Here is a 20,785-nt window from a genome sequence, read left to right as displayed (position 1 = left end):
TCCACTGTGATTATAATCATTTTACTATTATTTGAGACAATTTCAAAGGTTACACAATATGCAATCAAAAGAATGTCCTAATTTGTTCCACAGTGGCCTGAAGGGAAAGTCACCAGACAACAGGCGGGGAGGGAAGGCTTACTTCAGCAGCAGTTTGAACAAAGGGATCTCGGAGGACCTGACGTTTTGAACTGAAACGGAGTATAGAGTAGGAATACGTGTGTGGATCCTGGGGCGGAGATGAAGGGTGACTGCTCAGTGTGCTGGCAGCAGCAGTGCTTGTTCTGTCAGGTGGTTCTGAGAGTTTGCGTTAAACATCACTCCCTGGATGTCAACTGTAGTCATCAGACGAGATCGGAGACCGAGAGGTGAAGGGGTGTCTAGTTGGCGAGGGGGAGTTAACAGCTTCCGTTGGAAATATGTTTGCTTAAGGTGCCTATAACATACACCTGGAGCATTATAGCTCAGAAATAAGATCTGGACGTGGTTTTTAGACATCGCCATCATAGAGATAACAGTGGAAGGCATTGAAGCAATAGAAGAAATGCACAAGAGTACTGAGACAACGTAGGGTCAATGGAGAGAATAGGGCTCACATTGAGTCCTGAGCTTTCGCAATAGTGCTGTGTGAGAAGGACCCTGTGAAGGACACCAGGGAGTGTGAGCTGGTTCACAGGCAGTCAGGAGCCTGAGATGTCGAGAAACGGAGGACAGGGAATCATTCCAAAAGAAAATCGTGGCCCGGTTCTGCGTTTGTTCCAAGTAATAGAAAGATGCAGAAACACTCTTTGGATTTAATTATGGGGAGATAGCTGTGATATTATCAAGATTGATTAATACACAGACCATTGTCTGAAGTGTGGGGGAGTGAGGAGCTGGTAATTCCATGAACACTGATCTTTCAGCTTCATTGTGAAGGGGAAGGAAGACGTGGGGCGAGAACTAGAGAGAAATGGGTTCAGGAGAGGCTGTTGTTTCAACAATGAAGAGATTGAATGAGTGAAAGGAATTCGATGGGGGAGGGGAGGGGAGATTGCTAGCAGAGAACATGACGTTTGGAATCAATAATAAAACTTCTCTAGAGAGGAGGAAGAAGGGAGACAATTAGGCTAAACCAAGGATCAAGATGAATTTTCAATGGAATCAGGAGAGGAGTCATTGATGGTTAAGAATGGTGGGATATTTGTAGACTTTGCGGCAGTGAGCTCAAGTATTTCTTGTAATGATCTAACTCATCAACATAGCAGGAGATGACCCCCTTGGTGGAAAGTGAGGGGAAAGGCAAGAAGTTTTTAGATTGGAAAGGCTCGGTGAAGGTCTGAACTGTTTCTGAAGCCCGGAAGGACGCACCAACTATCACGGCGCCGTAGGATGTAAAGGGAAGGAAAAGGAGGACATGTCGCTTCTCTCCTGTCAGGATGTGTGTCTGCTGGCACAGCCTGAGCCAGCAGCTGGGATGGCTGCTTTGTGTCCTGAGAAAACAGGGTCCGAGGTGGAAACCTACACCGAGGACCGGGCCGGGCAGTTCTACGGGAGATGTGCAGTGACATGTGGAGAGCCCGTGCTGCTCAAATCACAGCCTAATGTGCTAATGACATCTGAATCCCCCAATACACAAACACGCACTGTGGTAATGTCTGGTAACACCAGCTAAATTGACAGGAAAAATGTCACAGCTCAGTGTCATAAGATGGACACTGAGCATCCTGGCTGCTAGAGTATTTCGGGTCTTCGTTGTTGTCAATCTGGATGTTTCAGACATGCATCTCTCTTCTCACCACTGAGACTGTGCCTGTCGCCTCCTACTCAACCTCTGAGGCCCCACTGTGATGCCGTCGTCTTCCCTGACGCTTCCTCCTTGGCTGGTTCACCGTGTGCTCTCTCTGCTCCTGACGGTTTGCCCCTCTTTAGAGCTCTTTGCACGTGGACCCAGAGTTATTTCTTTACCCTGCATCTTTCTGGCTGGTTTGTGAGCAGGGTCTGTCTCTTATTCATCTTTGCAGCTCTGTTCTTCCACACAAGAATGCCAGCAGAAGTTGAGGGACATACCCTAAAGGGAAGACTTAGTGATTGTATTATTGGCGGTACTTTGATGTTTTGTTTTGATTTTGGTGAGGGTGCTAGAGGGTGGACTGCCAATCAGTGACAGTCCCAATCGCTCAGTGCTCAGCTTATTATTTTGACTTGAATTTTACTAATGAGTTTGTGTCATTTACTCAGTATACAACATGCTTGATTGGGCTAAATGAGGAGAATTCCATAACTCAGGACCTGCAGGGAGGCTGATGCATGCACAGCAATCTGCAGTACTGTCCCCAAAGTGGGATTACACAAGTCTGGGCAAAGTCCTCGGAGGACCAGGAGAGGGGGCCCAAGGAGGATGTGGTTGAAAACCAGAACAGTGATGACATCGCTTCACATTTTGCTCCCTTGACACCCTCAGACCTCAGGGCTTTGCTGTCTATGATCATTCTCAGAGTGCTGGGAAGCCCGTTATGTATCGCACTACTGCCGTCCCCACTACTGTAGATTTTGGTAGAGTGTTTACCTTGGCTTTGATTGCGTCTCTACAGAGCCAGCCACCTGGTGGTCTGCTCATGTCGGGTCACACTTGATATTTAGCCTTTTGTGGTCAGAGACAGCGCTGTCCTGTGTATTCATTCCTCTGGGGCCTAGAACACAGCAGGTGTCCAATCACTAGGTGGAAGGCATCCATCCTCATAGAGCCTTCAACTCTGTGCTTTGTAATTATCGACTTTAACAGAAAGATTTGAAAGTACAGTGCTTCGCAGTAATTTTCTGATATTGTCAAGAAAGACTGTCCCATCAAGAATATGAAGCGTATCTTTATGAAGTGTCTTTACTTGAATGGGGATTAAGTTGGCTGCCCTGGAGACATTTTCCTGTCATTTCTGTTCGTCTACTTGCTAGTTGCATTGTATCTTTGATAAGTACTTTCTCAAGATATTGAGCAGTGTTTGCTAAATCTTGACTTCTGTTTCTTTTATAGATAGTCACTGATGATTTTCTCCCATTCCTATCGGTCCAAAACTCTTTCATAAAGAACAGATTTGAGTATCTTCTTATTCACTGTGGAGGCTTTTGTGGTCATGATGTATATCTCATAGACTAGACCTCAGGGATATTATGCTTTTGATTAAAGATGAGTATTTATTATATTATTATGGTGTATGTAGGAGGAGAAAAATTGAGAAGGAATGATGGTTTTCAGTTTCTCAGGTATGTGTATATATATATATAAACATATATATTGAAAATTTTGGGGGCCGGCCCAGTGGCGCAGTGGTTAAGTTCGCACGTTCTGCTTCTCGGCAGCCCGGGGTTTGCGGGTTTGGATCCCAGGTGCGAACATGGCACCGCTTGGCAAAAGCCATGCTGTGGTAGGCATCCCACGTATAAAGTAGAGGACGATAGGCACGGATGTTAGCTCAGAGCCAGTCTTCCTCAGCAAAAAGAGGACGATTGGCAGTAGTTAGCTCAGGGCTAATCTTCCTCAAAAAAAAAAAAAGTTTCTTAATAATGAACGTGTTACTTTTTAACTCAGGATAAGATAAAATTTAAAAAAAAGAAGCTTGTTTATGATATAAAGGTGGAGTTGAGAACTGGGATATAATGCAGGTAAGTCATACCCAATGGAATTTACTGCAGAGCCGTGTGTTTTCATCCCGCCATTGACAAGGTGGACATTCACGCGGGTCCAAGTCAGGCTGAGTTTGCCTGGTGACCAGCTCTTTCTTCTGACCATCACCTCTGGGATGTGAGTTGCTGTCAGTGGCCCTGCTGTGGGGACCAGGGCCGGTCACAAGGTCTGCTGCAAGCCCAGGAGAGTCCCCAGTGATCCTGCTCCAGGGCCAGAACATCAGCATACCGGTGACTCCGTGTGGCTTTGTTTCCTGGGTGTATCTTGTAGGTAGCCTTGTAGACTCATCGGGTCATATTCTGATCCCTGGAATCTATGACCACGTGGCTCCTCTTACTGAAGAGGAAAAAAAAAATGTACGAAGCCATTGACCTGGACCTAGAAGAATACCGGAATAGCAGCCAGGTTAAGAAATTTCTGTTTGACACCAAGGTATGATCACAAGTTGATGGATAATCTGAACAAAGAATGATGGTAACAAATATTTTCCCAAGGCTTAATTTACTGTGTCCTGTTTATCTGCACATCTTAGAACTGAAAGCAGATGTTAATTCCAAGGGGGACTTTCACTTTCAAGGCCACTTCCCTGTGGTCTAGATCAAGCAGACCTTTATCTGGGGTCCCACTGGCACCGGACTCAGGCACCTAACCGTGGAGCAATTGCTCATTTCACAGATGCGTTTTTCCAAATCAGTTTTCTGGACTCAATCCCAAGCCGGCCTGCAGCCGGTGAGCTGGGCTCCCTAACTGTTTAAAGATTGAGGATAGTCTGAGGTTATTCCAGCTCCATGACCCTAATTGTTCATTTTTCTAGACAAAACCAAGAGACTTAGGGGCTAATCTGTAGACTGCCACGTCACTGCTGCCTTGGTGTAATAAGTAGACCCAAAGCCGAAAGCGTTACTGGCAAATTTAGATTTTTTCCTTTTCCCTTCTCCTCCTCCTCCTCCTCCTTTCTAAAACGCTTGCCTGCTAGGGTGTTTGCTAGCTATGGCTGGTTCCTGGGGGAACAGCCAAGAGAGGGAGAAGCATGCAGAAGAGAGCGATAGAGTTTCTTATCATGAAGTGTAGCTCTTCCTCAGACTAGCTCTACAGCGGCCATAGCAAGATTGAAAACTGGCTCAAACATCTGCAGAGTTCTTTGAAGCCTTCTGAAAAATAAAATACATTTAGCACACAAATTATCATCGCAATGACTGGGATAGAAATTTATAAATGAACCCAAGTTTCTGAAAGGGCCCCTTTGCCATCTAGTAACTGCAAACTTCAGCGACGAGGGGCCCTCGCCAATGGGAGTGGCTTGGGCAGGCGAAGGCAGCAGAGATCTCGTGTCCTGAGGGGAAAGTCCACTTGTACTGTTTGTCCAGACATATCTAAGTGAGGCGATAATTAACTTGCCATTAACCGTGTCACAGATGTACAGAAATTGGTGATGCAAGCAATACAATTCAACTGAGTTTTAATTAAACATTCTTTCATATAATAAAATACTTTTATTTCAATTTAGGAGGAAATTCTAATGCACCTATGGAGGTACCCATCTCTTTCTATTCACGGGATTGAGGGCGCCTTTGAGGAGCCTGGAGCTAAAACAGTCATACCTGGCCGAGTTGTAGGAAAATTTTCAATCCGTCTAGTCCCTCACATGAACATGTCCGTGGTGGAAACACAGGTAACAAACGTGCATTGTTCTTCTGTCCAGCAGCGCCGTTCCTGAGAGCCACATGCCACACAGTAGCGAGCAACTCAGTTGTTAGCATTGAAGTATCACTTTTTTCCAATACAGAAGGGACTGGAACAAATGTCAAGAAACCAACAGGATTTTTGTTCAGTAAAAATCTCTTCCCTCAATTATATGCAATTACAGTCATCAGACAAATAACCATTTGGAGTTGGAGTGATGGGAAATTTTTGAAAACTAAATGGTGCATAAAAAGGCAAGATGGGTTTTACACACAGACGGAGAAGCTACTTGTCTACGGCTGGACTGAGCCGGAAAATCTTTACCCCCAGCGTTGGTTCGTCCATGATGTCTGAAATGAACCCCCTGAAAGCAGCCACCTTAATGAAAATGTTTGTGTCTGGAAGGAGGTGCGTGCCTGAAGTATCGACCTATCATCAGTGTACCTCAAGTTGCACAGAAGGTAGACTCTGAAGAAGGGAGCTCAAGGAATACCTCGGCGCCCTCTCTCCATCCACTGTCCGCTTTTATCGTCGTCTTAGCGCTAATTACATTCTCAAAGATCCTCCTTCCCCTCTGCGTCCCTCCGTCTTTTTGTTTCCATCTTCCTCCCTCCTTCCCTTTCTGGATGGACTGTTCCTCCTCCTCACAGCACACACTTTACATGAGCGCAGGACGGTCTTCGTCTTGCTCACAGCTATGTCCCAGCACCTAGAACAGTTCCTGCCACGTGACAGGTGTGCCTTAAATCTTTGTCGAAGGGATGAATATTTCAGAGTATGGAGTTTTTCTCTGGTGGATTTCCATAATGGCAACCGGAATGGAGCCCAGGGGAGAGAGAAAGATGCTGTCAATGAGCCTCCTTCACAGCTTAGCGTGAAATTGCTCCCACTTTTTGGAAATTTCCAAGTGTGTAATGTTCCCAAAATATTCCTTAAGATACTGATAAGTCCAAAAAGAGGGATATTCAAATTGAGAAGTTCTACTTGTGTTGTGTTTCATAATTACCTCAAACATTCATCATATTTGTATTACCCACAATATCATTCAAGGTTTCATAATTACCCAAATTCATAATAAGCCGACATTAACAGTGAGACACTGTGGTCGGGGAGGGGTGGGGACGGGAGGGGGGATTGGGGGGTCTCGGGAGGGGTGGGAGTGAGAGCAAGCATTCCTCACACTGGGCGCAGCTCTCCGTCCTGGAGACCCGGCTCACTCCGCGTCCTCCCTCTGGAAGAGCTGAGGGAAAATCAGAACGCTTGAATGCGTCAGCTTGGGATTCCAATCAGTTTCTTGATACAAGGCTATGAGAGCTACTCAAAATTTTCTCTTACAACTGAAAATGTTACCTTTAGGTAAAGCAGCATCTTGAATATATATTTTCCCAAAGAAATCGTTCCAACCAGATGGTTGTTTCTATGGCACTAGGACTACACCCATGGATCGCAAATATTAAAGATAATCAGTATCTTGCAGCAAAAAGAGCCATCAAAACAGGTTAGACTTATGCTATTTTGATTGCTGGTTTACACTGGGAACAAGGGGTGGTACCCGGTGGGGCTGTAGATAAAGCAGACACTTTTAAAACTTCACTGTGGACTCTCCTTTTATATGGGCTGCATTACTGACGGTAAACGGTGTGGTTCAGGGCTCTTTACACACACTGTCTCATGAATCCTCCCAACAGCCCTCCCCGGGGTGCAGATTAAGGCGAGAAGAGATTAAATAATTTGCTGGAGGGCACTCAGCTAGAAGTAGCGAAGCCAGGGTTCAAACTCACGTTCTGGAGACCTGAATTTGGGGGAAAATGATGGACTTGGAAACCTCCCAACCCTCCTTCTGCAAAACTCATGGAAATATTGGCCGATACATAAAAACTTTTAAAAGCACAGCTGAACTTGCACGAAAGTAAAGGAAGTCCTCTGGGGTTAAAAATGAAGAAGCTAAACTGTAGTGGAGCGAGCAAGCTGGCACCGGGCTGCCCTGTGGGGACTTGCTCTTCCCGGTCACAGAGCTCTGGGTTTAATGGCCTCCAGACCTCCTTGGAGCACTAACTCTCTGCGTCTATGAGTACAAGGGACACAGACGTCAAAAATTAGAGGACAAGTCCAACACCGAGAGCCATACTTCTCTACACAATCATCCCCACTGCCCTCAATTGTAGCAGTATTTTACCAGTAAAATTTGGGGGTGAAGAAAAGAGGAAGAAGAGTTAGGAAGTTAAATGGAATGCCAGCTGAAGAGAGATGTGTGATTGAAATGTCAAATTCAACAGTAAAGACATGAAATACAGGAAAATGCAGGAATGCATAAGGCACCTTTTTGTCTGTCTGTGTGCTAAACCAGTCCTGCCAACAAAGGACAGTCGTCTGCCACATAATGAGTTTTTCGTCAACAACGGACTGCATGTATGACAGTGGTCCCATAAGATTAGCACCATATCACCTAGGCGTGTGGTAGGCTATACCACCTAGGTTTGTGTGAGTACACAACAATTAAACCATCTAACAACTAAATCACCTAACGATGCATGTCTCAGAATGTATCCTGTCGTTAAGCAATGCATGAGTGTACATCATCTTTATTCACATTCACGCCTTGCTCTGTGGATCCAGAAGACACGGCATGTTCTCTTTTGTGTCTTCATTTATTTTTCATTCCCACTCCATCTCTGGCAACTTTCCCTATAGCCTAGAAGGTTTCAACTCATCTCTTTCTAGACCCCAGGATATCCATTAAAACTGTTTCCTGGGATACCTTGAAAGTTGAGTACAAACACTGCAACATTCAGGTGAAAGTTGAGTACAGCGATTTATTCATATGTTGGTTACAAAAGAAACACAAAACACCAAAGAAATGTGTTCCTAATATTTAATATTAGTGTTTCTAATACTTAATTCGTGAAGCAACCATAAAAGTAGGTAGGTACATCTTCTGTGGTACTCTGGCCAAAAACACATGACCTCTTCCAATCGTGAAAAAACGTCAGATAAACCCAAACTGAGGGACATTTTACAAAACAACTGATCAGTACTCTTCAGCAGGGTCAAGGTCATGAAAGACAAGGGAAGACTGAGAAACAGTCACAGACAAGAGGAGACTAAGGAGCAATGACAAAATGCCGTGTGGGATTCTGCATTGGATCCTGGTACAGCAGAAGGGAAAGAGTGAAATTCAAATAAAGGCTGAGTCTAGTTAATAATATTATCCAATGTTAATTTCCTATTCTTGATAATTGTACAATAGTTATGTAAGATGTTAACATTAGGGAAAGCAGAGTAAGGAATATATGAGAACTCTCTCTGTACTACTTTTGCAACTTTTCTGTAAGTCTAACGTTACTTTAAAATATTATTTAAAAATATTTTTTGAAAGTAGATAATAGTAAATAAGGCAACCACAGTTTTCTTCTTGACTCTATTGACTATTTTAGAATATAAATTGCATGATATCAGGACGCTTACTTATCCCAGCCACCAAATTTCATGGTGGGAAAAAAAAAAAAAAAGAAAGAAAGATAAAGTGAACACGACATTTGCGGAGATCACTGGGGGTAGTCTTCTCATTAATTTATTCAATGCCTTCTTTTCCTGTGTTTCAGTGTTTGGAACAGAACCAGATATGATCCGGGATGGATCAACCACACCAATTGCCAATATATTCCAGGATGTTATCCAAAAGAGTGTGATGATGCTCCCGCTGGGCACTGTGGACGATGGAGAGCACGCGCAGAAGGAGAAAATCAACAGTGAGCAGGTTCTTGAGGGGGCTGATCTCTCAGTGTGCAAACCACAGGGTGTCCACATCAGTAACCTTCCGACATGCTGCATATTTTAGATTGAATTTATGTCATCAAATCTTCCTGTTTAAATTGTAGACTACTTTTCCTCCATTATTTGAATGGAAATAACAGTTTCTCTTTATTTCTTCTTTTGTTAGGTGGAACTACATAGAAGGATCCCAATTATTTGCTGCCTTTTTCCTAGAGACGGCTAAGCTGCATTAACAACGACGGGAACCTTCCAGCTTACATCTGAGCTGCTGACATATCCCCTCTCTCACATCCCTGGACAGGAATAGAATCTAAATATCCAGAGAATTTCTGTCCAGTAAACAATATTTTCCCTCTTTAATACGTCTTTGGACATTTGGACCAGTAATAAACTATTTTAAAGGTAGAGACACTGGAAATGGCTTAATGTCTCTGTTGCACACCTCTCTAAAGTCACAGCTACCTTCAACAACTTGATTTCCCCAAGTCTGGCCCCAGTAGTCCCCGGACTGGACTCATTCTGCCCTTCCAGCACAAGGATGGTTCTTCGATTAGACTTCTCTTGCCATTTGATTGGTGGAATTGCTCTAGTTTGCTGTGTCCTGAGGTGCTCAGGACACATAATCATTCATCCACTGACTGTCAGTACTTATGTCACCGTTGCTTTCACCACACATTCCTTTTATATTGTTAATAAAAACATTGGTCTACCCCACCGACTACCATGATTTCCCTGGGGGTTCATTTTCAGATGAGTTATTGAAGCGTGATACATATTCACTTCTTGCCTCCCCTTCACTTTTTCCTTTCTTGAAAAGTTTTGAAACAGAAATGACCAATATTCACACTCTTATGCCATTTGGGATTCCTTGTGAGAAGATGCGTCTATCTTTATTCTAAGCCTCTTTACCTTTGCTGTGAGTGACGCCAGCCCACCGCCCCTCCTGCATCCTGTTCTGTCTCACTACCCCATCGGGAGAGGCCACTCTCCCTCTGACACCTGCGCACATGGAAATTCACCACAGCAGAATCAGCCCTGATGGAATTCTCTCACCCCGTTGGGATTTTACTCAGTGACTACATCTAAATTGTTCAAAGCTTTAAATAGCATCAATTTTAGACAGAGAACTGATCAACCTGACATCAGTAACACATCCCAAATTTAAAGCTGTCAGCTCAGGTTGCATTCATCAGTCATTTCAGTCGACCATCTTGTTTGGCTTGATTGGATTTGATGGTGTAAACAAATAAACAAAAGCACGTAAGTTTTCTACAGCTAAGTATAAGTAAACAAATCACTTCAGTCTTTATGAATTCACTATTTAAATAGCATTAATGGAGAAGAAGTTAAGGGTTTATTAAAAATGTTTCTCTTATGATTCCAAATAAAAACAAAGTGCCACACATTCCATCTCTTTGTGGGTGCTTGAAATGTCAGTTTTAAAGCTTGCTGCGTCATCTCTAAAACGGCTGGATCATGGGGCCAGCTTACCCTGCCTCTTGTCACAGAAACGGGACCCACCTGTGGCATCAGCCTCGCTGAGGCATCCATAAGGAGCCACTTCTTCTCTGGTGCTGGACAACATCAAGTCCTCTTGGTTAAATATTCGCAGGTGTTTGGTACTCGTCACTATTTAAGCACAGTCCATGCTCGCCAGATTTGGTTGAATCTTGTGAGGTTTTCGGATTCCGTGGACCTACCTGATGTATTTGGCAGAGGTCCCAAGGACTAACTGTACACGAGGTTTCTGACGCCAATTTATATTTTAACAAGGGTGTTCATAGTAGTCAATTAACAAAAGTTGGTTGTAAAATATAACCATTTCTGAGCAAGGGAACATCAGTTTTACCAAGTCACTAAATAAGAAGATGTATTTGCTGATCTGCATTCCTGCTGAATCTCTGAGACCTGCAGTGTCTTGGTCAATTATTCAGCTGCCACCAGGTGAGGAGAGGAGGAGGACGAATGAGGTCATTGAATCTAGGAGATTCCAACCCTGGGATGCCTGAGTCCAGAGCCGTGGTTTTCTGCCTCCCCGGGTCATGATGGGTCTCCCCAGCTCTCATTGATGGGTCCACGTTTTCTACCCAAACCCAAGCCATGTGGCTACCTGGGTCTTGCTGTGGTTTGGGAGCCAGATAGGAAGTATTTTCCAGATAGATTACATTCAGAGGGATGACAGAAATCCGCCCAGTGATTAGCCAGAAGACCAATTAACTAGTAATAAGAAGACAAAGAGGTTGGGGATAGAGAAATTTAAGTATTTGCTTTAAAAAATTTTACCAAAGAAGCATATGCACATGGATAAAGATGACCACCCAGTATACTTATTGGGAGTATATAGTGACATGATCAGGAGGGGACGTCATCGTATTGAAGGAGGGCAACATGTCAGGTTTGGGACTGTCCAGGTTTGGACTGTCAGTTAGATTTGGTAGATGCTCTTATGGAAGATAACGAGGACTGGGAATGTTCTTGGTTTTACGTTGTATTCATAAAAATAAACCTTGCGTGAGTGTGTGCTGGACAGTGCAAGAGCCCTGTGGTGACACACGTTCTCTGCACTTGCAGCTGGAGGAAGGCAGTCGGCCACAGACACACAAAGAACCTGGTCTGGGCTTCTTCTCGCTCCACATGTTCATTCCAGCGCATCCCTCCCTCAGCCTCTGTGTTAGCCAGACACCAGCCCAGCCCAGCGCAGCCCAGCCCCCTCTTCTGAGAACTGGACCCCGATCCTCCTGCATTTTTCATTAGAACCCGTTAGAATCCGAATTCGGCTCGTGGCTTCCTAGGGTCTGCGACTCTGAGGACCCCTGCTAGGAGCATCCAGAGGCTGTTCTCCTAACCCGGAGGTGCGCACGCGCCTGGCACAGCAGGAAAACCTCGCTCCGTTAGAGGAGGCCTCAGAGGCGCCGGGCATCGCTTGGGCCGGTGGAGGCGGAGGCCGGCCGCCCGGCCCGCAGGCCTCCGGCTCCCGCCCGGCCCGGGCGCGTCCGTTTCTCCCGCACCGCCCTCGGGGTTCTTTACCGCGGGCGGGCGAGCGAAGGGGTGGAGTGAGGAGGGATGGAGAGGGAGGAGGCGGGATCGCCCGGGGGTTACCCGCTCGGGGAGCCGCTGGAAGTGCCAGGTGGCCTTCCCGGTCAGACGCCGCCAGGCTCTCAGCCTGACGCGCGTCTCCCCTTCCTTAGATTGACTCCTTCGGCTTTCCGTTTTCCTCTTGGGGAGGGGTGGGACTTCCGGTTTCATCACCGGAAGACGACGAGCCGGAGGAGTCCGTCAGAGGGGCCAGCAGGAGCGATTGCGTCGGCAAACGGGTAAGTTATTCTCTGACCGGGCCGGGGGGGGGGAGGTTTGGAGGCGGGGACCGTCCAGCGTCTGCGCGGGGCCTGGGGGCGGTGGCTTGAGGGCTCGGGCCGGGCAGCTGGGCGCCGGGAGTCCCGCCAGGGCCCTTCGCTCTTCCTCCTCCCTCCTCCCCCCGCCTCAGCCCCTCCCCCGCTCGCCGGTCCCTCCCGACGCCGCCCAGACTCGCCCGACACCCGCCCGCCGCCCGCGCGGCGTCGCAGCCGCCCTGCCCCCGCCGTCACCTGCTCGCTCCGCGAGCCGGGCTCCCGGGGACCCGGCGGGCCTCCGTTTCCCCGCGGGCCCGGGCTCTCGGCGCGGAAGCGGCGCCCCGGGCGCCCCACGCAGCCCTGCACGCAGTCGGGGCGCTTCCGACCGCCTGGCTTCTCCGACTGGAACGCGGGCGCCCAGGCGGGGAGCTGCCCGGTGGGGGGGGGGTTTCTAGTCCGGGCGGTGATGTCCGTGGCTGCCCGCCCACTCCCTGTTTTCCCCAGCGCACCGATGCGCTGCTGCCACCCTCGCCTCCTTCGGTTGAGGATGCTGGTGCCCGAGAGCACCACGCCTGGAAGTGGACGGTCCTGGCCACTCAGGGTCCAGCTGCTCTCAGCAACTAGCGGGAGACCCCAGGCTGCCGCACGTCGCTGCTGGCAGCAGCGGGATCGTCCCTGGAGATACCCACCTCTTCCTAGTGGGCGAGCACGGCCTGAGTGTGCGTGCCCGCTTTCTGGAGCTTAGTCGGGGGGAGGTGGGTGCCAGGAGCTGCTGACCCCTGCGGTTGCGTTGAGTTTTGAATAGCCTGTTTATTGGGTTGGGGGGTTCTGGACTAGGACATCTTGGCAGGGTTGGCATCTGTGGACACATATGTAGGATTATTTTCTAGGTAATCATAGCCCGAATGGTGATTGTGTCGGGACTTTACAGTCCGTGCCGGTGGAACTAGTTACAGTATGCACCTGGTTTGCGGTGAAGCGTTAGTCCAGATGCAACACTGCCTGGGGAAGGTCACTAACACGTATTGATTAGAACATCGTTAGGAGAGATTTTGATGCCTTTTGCTTTAATTAGCAAAAGGGAATGAACAGATATAATTGGGTTTTGAAATAAGCCTGTCACTATCAACAAGCATCCTGTTTCCTCCAACTTTGTTAAATGTACTTCTAGAGGCAGAATTCTGTGGAGGGAATGACGTTTTTCTGTTATTGTCCACATTAAAATGTTGCCATATTAACATTAATGCAAATTTTTGAACACTTCAAATAGTTATATTTTAACAGAATTTTGACCTGAAAAAGTCTATAACTTCCGTTCAAAGAGGTGATAATTATTTTGTTTGTTCATGTGAATATACCAAAGATGGAACTTTCACTGCAATTTTGTACTTGTATATTTGTGATAGATTTTTAACCCAGTTTTCAATTAGGAAAGATAAATTTTAACTTTTAAAAGTTTACCAAAATGTATAAACTTTCATGATTTTTGGATATTATGTCTATTTTATTTAATTACTTTGGCTAGTTCTACAGAGTTTACACACATTAATAGAAAAATGAAATTGAAGAAATGGTATAAACTTTTCCAGTGTGGTATGAGATTTCTAATTTTCATTTTTTCTAGTGTAGGAGTATTGATTTTTGTTTTAATATTTTCAATTTAAAATTCTAATTAATTCAGATTTCTCTTACTGAGTAGAAATGTGTAATTATACATTTTCTTCATTTTTTTTTCTAATGATCATATCTAAAATAATTGAATAGTGTAGTTTGGGGAAATGTTATAATGTTTTTACTGAATTTAGGTTTTCCCCCTCTATCCTTAATAGGTACTATTCTTTTTCCCACAGCTATTCAGACAGTGTGAATACTGTCCTCATGGGCCGAGGCAGCTGTACACTTAATAACTTTGGGATTGTCAACATCACCTCTCTTCTCTGAGTGTTATTGAAAAATTTGAGTAATATTTCTGTAACTATACCTCACAGTGATGCTAGCGTCAAATGAGATAATAAGAATGCTTTTTAAGTGGTAAAGAGCTATAAGTTTTACTACTGTATTTTTAGTATCTAATATGTTTACTAATGTTCACTAGCTTACAAGTTGACAATCAAAATGAGTTAGTCATTGTCTTTGAGTTTTGCCCTCTGCATTTTAAATCAATGTAGTGAACCTGAGTGGAGAAGGGAAAAACAGTCTCTGAAAATAAAAGTCAGAGCAGTCAAACTTAGTTGTATAAGAAGGAATAGTTCCAAGTTCAATGAATGTGATAAATCCTTCATTTTACTGGGTAATTGGGCAGAGTCTTTTAAAGTAGCACTCTTGTTATTTTATCTGATGTCCTGTCAGAATTAGACAAGTGGATATGAGTTGTTTCTGTCCATTCCTCATGGACCCATTTCATGGAGAGGGGGCACAAAACTTCAAAATTAAATTTGGATTTTAATTAGTATCCAATTGTAATCTTGCTTATTTTGGTTGGCAGAATAATGCAACTCCTCCTTAGCCCTATCCCTCCCAATACAAAAGATTCCACGTCCTAGTTGCTAGAATCTGTGACTATGTTATGTTACATAGTCTATGGAATATGTAGTAACGTGTAAAATGTAATAATATGTAGTGTTATAATTTAAAGCAAAGTTATTCGTTAAGGTCTATTTCAAAGTGAAATATTTTTTTTGGTAAGGTTGATTGGCCCTGAGCTAATGTCTGTTGCCAATCTTCCTCTTTTTGCTTGTACACTTAATAACTTTGGGATTGTCAACTGACCTAACGTCTGAGCCCATCTTCCTCTATTTTATGTAGGATACTGCGAAAGTGTGGCTTGACAAGTGGTGCTAGATCCGTGCCCAGGATTGGAACCTGCGAACCCCTGGCTGCTGGAGCAGAGTGTATGAACTAACCATTACACCACTGGGACGGCTCCAAAAGTGAACCATTTTATTAATGTTCATTCATTCTGTTTTTTATTGTGAACTTCAGAAGAACGCTAGGTGAGTGGTTTGGCCCTGGCATGCATCATGTATGTGTCCTGGGTTAGTGTTCTGAGGCCTGTATTGGACATCTTTAAAATGTGGTTGTTAGGGAGGCAATGTAGTTAGTGTTAGAATTCTTGGGGGTTCATATTCCAGCCTCTATGTATTAGTTGTAGGAAAATGGCCTTAGTTTCTTCCTCTCCAAGTGGAGAAATGATGTGTCTTTGAGTAGTTGATGAGATAATGTGTGTGAGCGTGGCTTAGAAACTATAAAATGCTGTCTCTGCACAGATTATTAAGACTACTCTACAGTCTTTAAATCCAGCCTTAATACATGCAACGTGAGAGTTCTGCACAACAAGAGGTCGGAAACATGGATTCTGTACCATGGGTTCTGTGGAGCAGGCAGAACCTTACCTTGCTGCCATATTGGTTTTGCCTTCTCTTACTTGAAAAACCAGACAGGCGCTTCCTTCCTTCTTTTTAGTCCCATTTGTAAGATTGATTCAGAATGGGAGTATAGGAATTAGTTTGCATTTTTCCAGAACTAATTTGTTACCTTTTTCATTTCTTGTCAAACATTTTAAGTTTAAAGAAAATGATTATTTTCCGTTTATTTAAATTCCCAAAATGCTTTATGTTCCAACAAATTCACTTCATTTAAAATTAATGAAGTTTTTGAAAAGTCTTTGTGCTAGGCACAAAAAGTAAACCATCCCACTTCTTGTCCTTGTAATCTTCAGTAACCCCAGCAGTCAGTCCCAAGATACTGGCTGTAACAGAACATTTGTCAGTGCCAGAGGTGCACGGCGGAGTAATTAGCTTGGCCTGGAGAAGTCACAGAAAATATCACAGCAACGTGGAAGACCCATGGGAGTTTTCTGTGCGGATGTAGGAGGAGAGGGCTTTTTAGGCAAAGAGGGCAGCTTGTTGGAAGGCACACCTGGTTGAGAACCAGTCAGCAGCCTAATGTGGGTCTTAGCAGGGCCTAAAAGAGGGAGAAGCGCCGAAAGAGGACAAGGTTTAGTTTGTCAAGGGCTTTGAATTGAAGGCTGTGTGCTTTACTTGGTACTTTTTCCTATGGTCAAGTTGAAACCGTCAAAGCTGTCAGATCTCCCACCCTCTGGTGTTGTCCCTTTTCCTTAATAGGTACCATTCCCTTTCGCACAGCTATTCAGACACTGAATACTGTCCTCAGGGGCTGTGTGAGAAGCTCGCTTCAGTAACTGAGGCTTTTCTGTGGAGGCCCCATTAGAGGAGGCTCTCTCCCTGGAGCCACTGAGGCACGCGAGAGGCTGGAGTTGATGACGTTCCACATAAGGCAGTAGAAGTAGAGTACAGAGGATAGAGTGGAGAGACATTTTTGATGTGGAAAGGACAGGATTAAGGGCCAGTGAAGGAGGAGGTGAGAGAGGGAGGAACTAAGAATAGTTTAGAGCACTGATCTTTGTGTAGAGAGCTGGCAGACTAGCTCCATGGAAGCAGGTTTGGGAGAGGAGAGCAAGATGAATTTGTTTTTGGTTGTATTGAGTGTTTGATATCTGTAGGTCATCCAGGAAGAGATGCTGAGATTAGAAGTAAGGTAGAGACTGGAAATAAAGGCAATGAGTCCCTGGACCATTTGAGGTGGCTGGAGAGCACGCAGAATGAATGAAGTAGACCAGGGAGGAAGATCGAGGCTGGGCAGGGGAAAGAAAAATACAAATAGCTGGGATTTGAGCATGTTCCTTCTTAGTATATGCCCGATGACGTCTGCAGAGTTTATCATTCCCTTTTAAATAGCAGGGGTCAGAACAAAGAGGACCCGAAAGGCCAGGTATTTGCTTTATTGGTGATTGTGTTTCAGCTCTGTGTGCTTTATGTTTCTCCTGTTGTACGATCAGTGTCTGAGTTGGTGATCTCTAAGCAGACGTGGAACCGTGAAATAGCATATCTCAAATTGCAGTCCAAGTTAGGAAAAAAACACACGAGGGATTTGAAATAAAAGATTTCCAAGATTCTCAAAATTCTAGGACTTTTTATTAAGTCTTGAATATACATTGAGTTGACACCTTCACAAACACAAACCCCTTTAGATTAGGAAATGACGTGGGAACGACGTTACACATTAAAAAAATCGGTCATTATATATTTATTAAAATCCTGAGGAAAACTTCAGATTTATCTAGAGCATTTTAGTATCTTACGTTCCTTTTGTATAATGCAGTGAAAATATCCATTTTGTTAGTATTATGTAATTAAAACATAACTTCTATTAAATTTTAAGTCTCTAAGTGATAGAGTTTTTAAAAAAAAATATATTACATAGTTATTTTTTAAATATCCTCCTCCAGTGAGCAGATTTGACCTAGGCATTTGGAAAACTTGGCTCAGGTTGTTTTGTCCTGATAATTAACATTAATCTTTAAATAACTCTTTTGGCTTCAACATGGGGGAAGTTTATTAAAAGGGAAATGTCATTTGCTCTCTTTTAATGAATAAAACAAAACATAATAGCTGCCAAATTTTGTAGTATGTGCACAAAGATACTATATTATAGGGAATAGCCTGTGTTTTAGCAATGTATGATGTCCTACTGTTTTATTACTATTGAGTATGTGACAGTGACCGTCATTGCAAATATTTTAAATTTAAAACAATTTACGCCCTGCGGATAGATTATTGTGCAATAGCCATTTCTTTCTAAATGACGGTTAATGGATTTATCCTTTGAATACTATGTTTAGCATAATATAGCAGAACTAAAAGTAATGATCAAAAGACCAAGGTTAGCATGTGACGTTTCCTAAAGGCTTGAAATAACTTGGCATTATGTATTAATAACATTCAGAAAACATAGTCATGCCTTAACATATTAATCTGCTTATATATTTCAGCTGAGGTGGTGATTTTTACTTTTGGCCGTCTTATAGAAAAGCTTTTTGAAAAGTTAACTTTCTCACATCAGCTGAAGTCTTTAAAAAATCTGATTAGTATTTTATAGAGAATACTTTCTTGCCTCTTTTGAATAATATAGGCTAATCATAGGCAGTAGCTTCATATATTGTTGGAAGAAGTGTAATTACAAAAATTAACTTGTCATACACCACAGCTCAGCAAAGTAACTTTCTTATAAGTCCATGGTCACAGTATGTTTTTGCAATTCAGCATCTGGCTCTGTGGGATATCGATGGCTTCTATGAAGAAAAGTACCAGGGTGAGCAATTAAATGCAAAATGACAGCATAAAATATGATCATTATGGTTATACAAAAGACGCATTTATGAATTTTGCAGATAACTGTCATTTTTCTGCTCATATTTTTCTGTTGCTTTGTTAGCTTAATAATTTTAGTACAATTTATTTTTTTCTTCTAAAAAATGAACACTGCCATTTTTATTATCCTGGCACTTGTTTATATGTCTTTTTTGTTTGTCAGTTTTGAAGATTAATGATAGTTGTTTCACTGTCTTTTGACACAATACTTTCAACTTGATTTCAAAATTGAAGAATTTAAAAAAATTGCATAGCAGTTGTATTATAAGAGTACCACTTCTTATGATGAGTAGTATTTTATCACGTGTGGTTTGGATAATAATCACCACCCGAAAGTAAGTTTTGCCAGTAGTTTCCTCGTAACATCACGTAGTGTTTTGAAGTATTTTTTATGGTATCAACTCTCTGATTTGGTCCAGGGTAAAACAGTGTTGACATGAGGAATCATATAGCAAAGTTGTTGTCTTTCTTTTGTCTCTTACTTGCAAAATGTATTCTACATGCAATGAAACTGCTGGACGTTGCGGAGAGGGAGTCACTCTGGAGGACTAAGTGTCCGTGTGACCTTTGGAGCATGCCATTGTGTGAAGCTCCGTAATGTTAACCTCCATTTTGTTAAGTTCCATTATGTTAACCCCTCTTGGCTCCTCTGCAGCCCTGCCTGTCTTTCCAGCCTTACCTTTCACTGCTGCCATTTTTGAAAACCTATGTGTTACCCAGTTGCTCTCGTTTTCTTTTACTTGTGCTTATAGTATCCCTGTCTCCCGAAATACAGTAGTCCCCCCTTATGTGGGGGGGATACGTTCTAAGACTCCCAGTGGGTGCTTGAAACTGCATAGTACTGAAGCCTGCATATACGTTTTTTCCGACATGTACACTGCTGTGATAAACTTAGAAATTGGGCAAAGTAAGAGAGTAACAGCAATAACTTCTGTTTGGCATATCCAGATTTCCAGCACGACTGCTCTTACACGTTGGGGAAATTATTAAATAAAATACGGGTGACTTGAACACCAGCACTGTGATACCTTGACAGGCGCTCTGATAACCAAGAGGGCTACTGAGTGACTGACAGGCGGGTATCGTGGATCCGGTGGAGAAAGGGATGATTCACGGCCCCGGTGAGAGGGAGCTAGATGGCACAAGATTTCATCACGCTACCTAGAATGGCGAGAAATTTAAAATTTGTGTATTGTTTATTTCTGGAATTTTCCATCGAATATTTTTAGACCTCTGCTGACTATAAGTAAGTGAAATTGCAGAAAGTGAAACCACAGGTAAGGGGGGGACCATTGTACTTGTTTTAGCCATTTGGTTAAATTCATCCTGAGCTTGAATGTGTGGTTGGAACTCTGTCCATTCTGTGAAGACTTTCTAATCTTAGCAGTCAACAGGAACTTCTTACTTTATGCTCTTGTGGCATATTTTGGGTGTCTGTTGTTATTATCAAAATATGCTTTGCAGATAGAGCATAGCTTAAGTTTTTTTTAATAAGTTTAAAAAAATCGTATTTACTGAAATCCTACTATATGCTGAGTACTGTGCTGGGTTCTGGGATGCTAGTGAAAGAGTTTATTTCTTCTGCTCAAGAAGGTCACATGCCAGTTGTAACGCAGAGTAGTAAGAACTGTGGTGGGGGCAGATGGGAATGTGCAGGCAGAGGGCTAATCCAGTGTCAGGGTTGGCAGTCTGGTTCTTGGAGGAGGCAGCAAGCCTGAGGCCTGAGGACAGCAGAGCACAGCCATGGAGCACGCGCAGGCCTTGCCCACCAGCCATAACTGCTTAGATGGCTTGGTGGATGGACCCGAATCATTGGGGACTTATGTCTCATGATGTTCTTGTTTTTTGTTTTTTTTTTTTTAAATTTAATCATTTTCGTGAGAACCTTTGAAAAAATTAATTTCCTAGTTTTCAACTTTTGGAACCTCTCCATAACCTGATTTAATATTGTCTCAGTGACTTAGGATTATTATTTTGTGCGTTGTCATGTTGGGCTCTAAGAAATCATGTCCTCTGGGCATTTTGACCCAGAGAAGGGTGTTTTTAAATATCTGAATGTTCCCTGATTACTTTTAATTTTTTCTGTCTGCTTTTTCTAGTTTTTCTTC

The 20,785-nt window shown here is 43.7% G+C and overlaps 1 protein-coding gene and 1 long non-coding RNA gene across 6 annotated transcripts in view; one reads left to right on the top strand and one right to left on the bottom strand.

Annotated features, from left to right (window-relative positions):
* Positions 1-10,449: 10,449 nt before the first annotated feature.
* LOC138922101 (uncharacterized) lies at positions 10,450-12,335 on the bottom strand. Its single transcript, XR_011435183.1, has 2 exons — positions 12,146-12,335; positions 10,450-11,335 (listed from the first exon to the last, which is right to left on the bottom strand). It is a non-coding gene; the product is annotated as an uncharacterized lncRNA (long non-coding RNA).
* Positions 11,868-20,785, top strand: part of LOC138922078 (cuticle collagen 34-like) — a 222,831-nt gene continuing 213,913 nt past the window's right edge. The window contains exons 1-3 of one of the 5 annotated variants that reach the window (XM_070258906.1): positions 11,868-11,970; positions 12,307-12,432; positions 15,253-15,440. In XM_070258906.1, the coding sequence (XP_070115007.1) occupies positions 15,394-15,440 (47 nt within the window). In that variant the 5' untranslated portion in view covers positions 11,868-11,970; positions 12,307-12,432; positions 15,253-15,393. Of the gene's footprint in view, positions 11,971-12,015; positions 12,433-15,252; positions 15,441-20,785 lie in introns of those variants that run through there. The other 4 variants (XR_011435164.1, XR_011435165.1, XR_011435167.1 and 1 more) reach the window with 4 other exon arrangements.

The sequence above is a fragment of the Equus caballus genome, unplaced genomic scaffold (genome assembly GCF_041296265.1).
Source record: "Equus caballus isolate H_3958 breed thoroughbred unplaced genomic scaffold, TB-T2T haplotype2-0000448, whole genome shotgun sequence".
Taxonomy (NCBI): Eukaryota; Metazoa; Chordata; class Mammalia; order Perissodactyla; family Equidae; genus Equus; species Equus caballus.
The sequence above is the reverse complement of the archived record's forward strand: the minus strand, read 5'-3'. Positions and strand labels throughout refer to the sequence as shown.